General features: G+C 42.4%; 1 protein-coding gene across 4 annotated transcripts in view; it reads left to right on the forward strand.

The window, feature by feature from the left end:
* Window positions 1-4,355, forward strand: part of LOC121288519 (RING finger protein 223) — a 90,745-nt gene extending 86,390 nt beyond the window's left edge. For 3 of the 4 annotated variants that reach the window (XM_041207081.1, XM_041207080.1, XM_041207082.1), the window contains one exon: window positions 1,772-1,940. In XM_041207081.1, the coding sequence (XP_041063015.1) occupies window positions 1,772-1,795 (24 nt within the window). In that variant the 3' untranslated portion in view covers window positions 1,796-1,940. Of the gene's footprint in view, window positions 1-1,771 lie in introns of all 4 variants that reach the window. The other variant, XM_041207079.1, reaches the window with a different exon arrangement.
* Window positions 4,356-9,398: the final 5,043 nt, after the last annotated feature.

The following is a 9,398-nucleotide window of genomic DNA, read 5'->3' on the forward strand; positions in this document are numbered from 1 at the left end:
TTCTAGTCTGATTGTTCCACGAATAAACTCTGTCAAGAGAAAGTTTATTAACTGAGTTTAGTTTAAATTGTCTTAAATTAAGTCTGGGGGCTTTTTCTGGGTTGAATGTTAACTCTCGAGTTATAGACTAACTAAGGAGCAGTTTGATAACTGTTTACAAAGTAAAACTTTTCTGAAAAATGAGATTTTTTTTAAAAATCCCCATTACGTGGATTGAGTAGCAAATGTTACAGCTTCTCTCAATTTCTTGCTCGGTATGCAATTTATTCCCAGCGTAGATTGCTACATTATAAGTCCATATTTAGCATTCAGTAACTTTTTTTTCGGGAAATATCAGTTTTCAGTGGAGACGAAATGTATGGTCGACTTCTATTTTTAAACCCGTCAAAGAATTGTTTACTTTTTTTTCTCTGGCTTTCAAAAGAGAATTGGATAATTATCTGAAGTTGTGGGGAGAAGAATTGCGAAGCTAGGAAGACGGGAGTGTGACAAGATGAGTTGTGCATGTAGAGAGCCAGCACAGGCACGACGGGCCGAATGACTTCCTTCTGTCTTTTAAAAAAAAATTGGACCTAAAAGTGTGTCAAAAAGCAGCTGCCTCTTCAATGAAATCAATAACCTGAGAGTTTCACATTGCCCTGTCTTCAGTCTGTACTGTGTTATAACTAAACTCCGCCTGGCAGTGAGTGGGGGGAGAGCAACTATTGGCCTCAACTGTCCCTGTTGGGGATATTCTTCCTAGAGTCTGATGATGATCCACTTGTTTGTGCAGACCCAACCATCCAATAATTTTTTTTGAAAAAAATAAGTAATACAGCAGTGAAAATTCAGGACTTCAAAATATTCAAATGATTTGATAACTTGAATTGAGTGATTGAATTCAATTTGAGAGACTGTACATGATTTTAAAGTGTTTATTTGAACAAAGTTTACTAGTTTTGATTACCCCTGTTTTTTAAAATTAATTTGAATTTTAAAGTAATTTTGGAACAGAATGGCCTGGTTAATTAGTGCACTGTTTTCCCACTTTGGAAAGATTGCTTTAAAATCCTTTCTGACAAATGAATGTTTTGGTTGCCACACAACTGTTTGCCTCGTGCGTGTCTCTGTATTTCTATTTGTCGGTTCACTGTTATACTCCACCCTCTTCTGAATTCGTCTGTTTCTGTTAAATTGCAAAACCATTTGTAATCAATTTCTGTGGTCTCACTTTTATCTGTTGAGGTTTATCTTGGGAAGCCTTGCTGTCAGAGGTTTCCCTTTTCCATGATCACTTGGTACATGATTTAGTTTCGGGAAGAGGCTATTTTCAGTTGGTTCATTTTCTTAGGTGTGTCCATACACCGACTTGTGACTGTTGTACAATTTTGGTGGATACAGCAGACTTAAGGCATACTCTTGTGTTTTATCTGTACTCTACACTCTTCTCAAATTCATCTGGCTACTCTGCCTTGAGGATCAATCTTTAAAGGGAGGGGGGTAACTCTCATTGGGCAGTAACAATTTCATAATCTTTGTGTATCAAATTATCTGTTACTGAAATGAACAAGAATCTTGTTTGGTATTAGTTTCCTTCCGGTCAAGATCAGAACGATGTCCTGAAAGTGTGTTCTCCAAAGTTGATACCAGCAATTGTTCAAAACTGATGGTTTTGGTTTTAAATCGAGACTCCAGCAAACTTTTTTTTTCCATTGTTTGTGATTGTAGCATTCGTAGCCTTTCAGAAAAGTTAACCACCACCTTGACATTTATATTTTTACTTTTCCCTCAGGTGCACAATGTCTGTCTCAACTGAGGTGTGGCACACTGAAGGCTCTTCTGCTGTGGAAAGCCCCGATGGGAACTCTGAGGGAGATCTGGAATGTACCATCTGCTTCAGCTCCTATGACAACATCTTCAAGACTCCCAAATTGCTTGAATGCCAGCATGCCTTCTGCTTGGAATGTCTGGCCAGACTCGCAGCCACCATACCTACAAACCAAACCCCTGAGATCATCTGCCCACTTTGCAGGAGCCAGACAGCATTGCCTGACGAAGGGACCCCTGCTTTAAAAACGAGCCAGGAACTGCTCTCCAAACTCCCTCCTCAGCTGCAACTAGAAGAGCCAGTGTGGGTGGAGGGCAAGAAACTCTGCTGCAAGAACTCCAAGGAGCCTGGTAATTCTGACTTTTGTATCTGTATTGACATTGGTGAAACTAAACCAGAAAATTCATCTCCACCTCCGGCAGCAACAGACAATAGGCAACAAAATTTTTTTGGCCTGCTTGGTGACTGGAAGAGGCTGGTCCTGTTTATACTGGTACTGATCATTTTCCTTGGTGTTGTGTTATGGCCACTCCGGTGTGCGATTGCCACACAGAATCTCAGCTGCACTGTACGTCCTTCCCCAACATTCGCCCCAGTCACCATTGCTACACCATCACCACTACTACAAGATAGTCTGGGCAAGTAGGTTGGAAGGAAGAGCTGGCACATAGGATGCCATTTGGACATTCTGTTATCCTTCTTTGAACTTGGAAGATGCATCAATAGAGAACCAAATGGTTCTAATATAACTTTCAAAGCTACCTTCTAAATATATTCCACACATGATGCACAATCATGATGCACCAATCACAGCAAGAACAAATATGATTACTTGATGTGAGCTGAGGGTTGTTCTTGATTTCCTGTACTGGTACAAGCAATGATATTGCTGAATCTTGACTATCTCACAGACAGAAATGCAACTACCAAAATGAACAGTGTATTGAATGGCAGTCAATCCAAATGAGTACTGAGGGTTAAATGGAAACATCAGCTGGATTGATGTTCTGTTGCTGCAAGTTGATTGGATTCAAGTCACTTGTGTCTGCAGTAACTTTAAAAAATATATTCTGCACAGTCCAGGAACCTTGCTGGGAAAAGTGTAACGCTTGATATTCTTGGGGCCAAGGTGTATGTAAACACTTTTTTAAATAGTGGTTACGTGACATGCTCCCTTTATCACTCTTGATCACAAAGTGATAAATTATGTCATCTTTATTCACCAGCACAATCTCATTTTAATATTGAGAACCATGCAGCTGGTAAGAGGCTTCAGAAATGCCTGGAATTCCCTGCTGCCTAACAAGCAGAGTCGATGATTGATTTGTGGCACTTTTGATCAACTGGTCAGTTCTTTTGGAGTGGGGTGGGGGAAGGGGGGTGAAACCAAAATTCATTGTTCCTGTCACAGTTCACCCTAATCTCTCTTGTAATGAGGAAATTAATTCTTTGGGTTGTCACACAAGTCTCCAGCAATATGCATATTTCAGAATCTTTCAGGTCACAGGGGGTGAGGTGGTCTTATTTCTGTTCTTCACTCACTTTTCTTGCTCTTTGGTTATATTTTGGGAAAGACTGGCAGAAATCTCTGCATTCTGCAATACTCACCTGATGCTTGAAATTAAAATTGCCTCTTCCATATTTGTTCTAGTTCTTAATTTACAGGTGTATCATACTGGAAATGAAAATATCCACTGTTTTTAAACCCTTTGTTTTTGAAAGCTACTGCTTCAGCTGTGGACTGGTTTTTCTTCAACTAAAATCTGGTCACCTATTTGGGACAGCAACTGTTAGCTTCTATCCCAGTTGCAGTAATAGCTCTACAATGCCTATTCTGCTTGGTGAAATCTTAAGGTCTATATGGGATTCCTCTTTACCAAGTTAGTGGTATTCAGCTTGTGTAAATAAAGCAGCTCCTGGCACTGGAAATAAGCCACATATGTTGTGGCTGTTGAAGCTTGCAATTCACTTTAACCATTTTCCCTTGGAACACTGGCTAATTGTATCAAGCAAGTTGCCAAAAATGATTGATGTATTGACGGGTCTTTGAGACAAACCTTGACTATCTTGGGCATGAGCGATGTGATCCTTCTCATTAGTGCAAGAAACATCTTAACACGTATTTTACTATTACTGGTGGAATACTGACATAGCTTTCAAAATGTGATTATTGACTTTTTAACACTATACAGCTTCACATAGTGAAGCCTAGAATCTAATGACTTTGTGTATAGCCTAAAGTGGGACACTTTTTTTACACTGAATTTTATTTTGACTTAAGGACATTGGGATGGTGAGTTTCAGTGTCTACATAATGAGCCTTGATGGAGGAATTTACCAGGTTTGGGATCAGTTTGAGCTGTCTGTCTGGCTTGATTTCAGCTGGACTCTGTTACCTGCAAGATTCTCAAGTTTAATGAACTAAAGGATCTCCTATCTGTCCTTTATTGGATTGCAGCTAATTGGAGGCTACTTGGATTCTGTTTTTTAAATTATTTTAAGTATTCTATTGTGTACAGATTATTTCAATAAAGTTTTTTAAATAGTTTTTTTTTGTCTCTGTAATATCTGCATCACTTAAAATGAATCTTCCACAAAATGCAAACACAAAGATAAAACTCTTTACTGATCCACATGATCTGTGTGCCTTGCAGTCTATGGGCCTGGAAAGTGGGGTAAAATCTCTAAAGAGGGATACAGATATTTGCTCTAAAATTTTTAAAAACATTCTCTCGAGTTATTCCCAGTCCATTTTCTTTAACTTTACATACAGATTGTGTTACTCAGAACTAATCATCTGCTTGAAGTGATACTATGGAAAGATTCTGAAAAATGCAGAATCTTAAAACCATGCACTTTACTGAACTGACACCACCAAAGGTGATGAATCTTTCAAAAGGCATTTGAAAGCTACTTAAGATAAGAGCCCACGGTGTTGGGGGTAGTATATTAGCATGGGTAGAGGATTGCCTAACTAATAGAAGACCAAGAGTTGGGATATGGAGGGGTGTTTTCAGGATGGCAACCTGTAATTAGTGGAATGCCAGAGGGATCAGTGCTGGGGGCACAATCATTTACAAAATATATTAATGACTTAGATGAAGGAAGTGAATGTGCTAAACCAAGTTTGTGGATGACACAAAAATAGGAAGGCAAGTGGTGAGGGTGACACAAGGAGTCTACAGAGGGATATAGACAAGTAGTGGGGAAAAAACTTGGTACATGGAATATGATGTGGGGAAAATGTGAGGTTATGCACTTTGGCAGGAAGAAAATAGGAGCTGAATATTTAATGGAGAAAGACTGCAGAAAGCTGCAGCACAGAGGGATTTTTGTGTCATCATGCATGAATCACAAGCCAGCATACAAGTTCAGCAGGTAATAGGGAAGGCAACTGGAATGTTGGCCTCTATTTCAAAGGGGATGGAGTATAAAAATAAGGAAGTCTTGCTAAAACTATACGAGGGACTAGTTAGACCACACCTAGAATACTGTGAACAGTTTTGGTCCCTTATCTAAGGAAAGATATACTGGCATTGGAGACAGTCCAGAGAAGGTTCACTGGGTTGATCCAGAGTATGGAGGAATTTTCTTATCGGGAGGGGTTGAGTGGGTTGGGCCTGTACTCATTGGAGTTTAGAAGATTGAAAGGTATGACCTTATTGAAACAAAGGTTCTTAGGGGGCTTGACAAGTTGTTCTTCCCCCTTGTGTGAGAGTCTAGGACCAGAGGACGTAATCTGAGTAAGGAGTCACCCATTTAAAACAGAGATGAGGAGGAATTTCTTCTAAGGGTAGTTATGGAATTGTTTACCACAGAGGGCTGTAGAGGCTGGGTCGTTAAATATATTCAAGGCTGAGATAGGCAGGTTTTTAATCAGTAAAGGGATCAAGGGTTATGGGGAAAAGGTAAGAAAGTGGAGTTGAAGATTATCAGATATGCCATGATCTGGTTGAATGGCAGAGCAGACTCGATGGGCTGAATGGCTTACTTCTGCTCCTACGTATTACGGAACTGATACTCATCTTGCTGCCACTTGTGTGGAAAATGGCTTCATGTTTGTGTATGTAGCAAGAACTGCAATTCAATTGAAGTCAGTGTTTCAAGTACAATACTTTGTAATATGTCCTGTTATGCTCACGGATTGATTCATGTCAATAATATCAGTATAATCGCTTTTCCCAGAAATCGGTGTCCTTTTTAAAAAAAAAACTTTTCTTTTTTTAAAAGTCAGATACCATCTCCTGCATAAATTTCAAAATTTAAGGGGGTGAGAGTGAGACAATACATGAATTGTCTGTTAACATATAACATATATTAATCCACCTGGTATCAAGTTTCACATTTTGATACACTTGAAATAAAACTATTTTGGTATAATGTTCATTTTCAAACTTCCTGATTTATTTTTGGGGAGGGATGGTGGAAGTAATTCTCCAGGTGCTGCGAACTGGAACTGAAGTTAATCCAGTGTCATGAGCATTCCTAGGGTTTGGTATTCTCCATTGCAGAGTTAAACTGCCTCGAATTCACTGCTTAAATGTGACTTGGTCCTAATCTCGCCTTTTATATTGAATCACCCTATTAGCAGGGAAACAATTCTGCAACTTCCTCCTTGGAGGCACAAATATAATAATTTGGTCAAAAAAACCTAATTTGAAGGAAAGGAAACTTATTAACTCATATTAACTTGGTCCATCAACTGCCCTCTTCCCTGTCTGTCCACCACATGTACTAATGGAAAACCCCTTCTCCTTTTCAGGGTCTTCAATGCATCGCTCTCTGTCCTAGATTCCCAATGGGGCCGAGCAGCCTTCCCTCACTGGAAGAGATTGTCATTAGGATCCTGCCTCCACTGGGCAGGCAATGGAGTATCAGAGCACATCCCAACGGCGGGATGGAATGGTAGGACCTGGCCAAAGCAGCCCATGCAGCAAGTCTCTCTTCACAGAGTGAAATGGCCTGGAGGCAATTTCCAAAAGGTGGCTCAGGTTACAGGGCAACACTGGATCCCCACACTGGATCATCCAGGCATGTCGGTGTGATCGCACGCCGACTTATTTCACAACAGCATTTATAAGGTGTGCACCTGGTGAGCTGCACTTTGAGAAGAACTCGGAGGTGAGTGCACAGTAATGTTGTGCAGCGCTCACAAGGGTCGTATGTTGGACCCCAATACAGAGGCGCTGCACATTGAGGTGAGGGCACAGGCAAGTTGTATTTTCCCGGCTGGCTGACAGTGTGGTGCTAATGGTAAGGGCTGCACTGCTGTTGATGGTAGTGCATAAGTGCAAGCGGCGGGGGGAGGGAAGCGCATTAGGGAAACCTTGTATAAAGTGACCATTCCTCCGCAACTGAGGCAGTTCAGGCGCAGCCACACTAACATGCTTGGGGTTGGGTCTCCAGCCTATCTGCCCACTCAAGCAATGCAGAGACATGAAAGTGCCACCAAATACTCCAGAGCTTTTCACCCCTTTTGCACAGGCTGCAAACTAATGAGTGTTTTAGTGGACTGCAGAACAGTTGGATGACTGAGCACATTGTACAATCTCTTTGCTAAAGCTGGCCATGGAGCAGTCCCTGGTGGAGGCTCTCACAGCTCCTCGCAATGTCATCATCCTGGTTTGGACCAGCCTCCCCTATGGTTCAAGCTAACAGTGCAGCCTTGTATTGTGAGTTAGGAGAAAGCCTGTGCCTGAGCTGAGAGCACAGCATGCAGTTCAATGGGCAAAGCTGCCACCAATCGGTCAGGTGGGGTGGAGGGGGGTGGGGTTTCGGGCAGCCATACAGCACACTAAACTCTAGCCATCCAAGTGCTGGTCAGCAGTCTCTGGGATGCATTTAGGGGCCTTCAGACTTAACCAAGGGATATTCTTAGTACATCCAAAATAACCCACGCATCTCTCTCGTTCATTCTGCTGGAGGAGTACATCAGGGGTATGGAGCCTGGCGACCAAACTGGATGCCTCGTGGTTTATAGAGAGCAGAGGTGAAGGTGAAGAGTAATGGAGGTGGTTGGCTGGGCAGAGGGATGAGCAGCTTCCTCAGGAAGAAGGGGAGTCTGTTGTAAGATTGTTTGGTGTCTCACTAAGAGGTCTGGGGGCTTGTATAGTGAACATAAACTGTTCATTGGAAACCCATAACTATATATATAGATATATGGGTGCTGTCCCCATGTTGGCTCCTTCCAGACTCTACCAAACACACAGTCTACCATCATGTGACTCTCTACATCATACAATGTTCTCCAGTCCCACATTAACCCTTGCTCTGCCCGAGCACACATCAACCACAGTTGTGTGATCTCACATTTATGAGAAATTCCACCCAAATGGAGATAAGATCACTCCAAATGCTTGAAGTCTCCTCAATTTACCTAGTGAAGTCTGAGCTGGGTGCAATGTTCAGCACCTGATAGCTGTACTGGTTTAGGTTGGTTGCCCATGCCCTCCTCTCTGCCAGCCATTTGTTGCCAAATCCAACTGTGTGGATGGATGGATTTGGAAGCAGTGTCTCCATCAGGAAGATGCTTTCTCTGGTGAGAAAGCTCCTATTGGAGGCCACTATGCTCCAGAATCTGAGCAACTCTTGACAGAGGACAAGCAGCTCCTGCAATGACCCATGTGTTGCATGTGGCTTTATGAAGGTATTGCAACATTACACCTACCTGCCATCAATTCTGTATGTTTCCTTATGAAGTACCATAGTGGCTTGTCCGAACACACAGCTGCCAATGGCGGAGCGATTAAAATCATTAAAGTTCATGGTTCATTTCTTCGAGGAATGGGGCTCTCTCACAGACATAATCTTGAAAAGTCTTCAATGTCTTCAAAGTCCTCTTGGCTGGGATTTTCTGGGATTTTCGCGGGAATCCTCACAGGCAGGACAGAAAATTTGACGGACCAGTCAAAGGGCTGTTGACTTTGGGCAGGAATTTCTGGTCCCCCAGCAAGTGGGTTTGGAAAATACCGGCCCTTGACTTTGATCAAGTTAGTGGAGTTAAATGTACCAGTCAACCTTGTGCTGTCTGTTGAGTTGGAGAACAGCAAAAGCCAGGGGGTGAAGGATCTTTAACCACTCCTGGAGATGGAGTATTTGTTTTTTTGGAACCTCTTTGCAGTGTGGCAAGTGACCCAGGGGCTTCAAAGAGCAGGGTGGGTTGGTGGGGGAGGGGGGGGGGGCGGGTGGTTGGTGGAGGGAGCAAGGCAGAGAGTAGACCAGGAGGCTTCAAAGAGCATCAGGAGGGTGGGTGGGCAGACAGAGAGGGGATATGGAGGCTAACTGGCTGCTGGTGGTGAGGTTCAGTCTGTGGACTGTATGCATTTGCAGAAAAACAAATGTGATGTCACAGGGAACCAGGTGAGTATTTTGCTTGTGTTGCTCATTTATCCATTAAGAACTGTGTCACGACTCACTGGGGATAGTGCGCTGTAATATCGAGCCCCACTGTTCCCCGAGCTGCGACAAATGTGAAAAGTTTAACCAAACCACCAGATTGCCCCAATTCCACCTAACCGTTTAATTTAGGTTAACCGAATATGAGCACCAGGTTTGTAAACATAATAAGTAAATGGTGGAGAAGAAAAGAGTT

Source organism: Carcharodon carcharias, chromosome 15, assembly GCF_017639515.1.
Source record: "Carcharodon carcharias isolate sCarCar2 chromosome 15, sCarCar2.pri, whole genome shotgun sequence".
Classification (NCBI taxonomy): Eukaryota; Metazoa; Chordata; class Chondrichthyes; order Lamniformes; family Lamnidae; genus Carcharodon; species Carcharodon carcharias.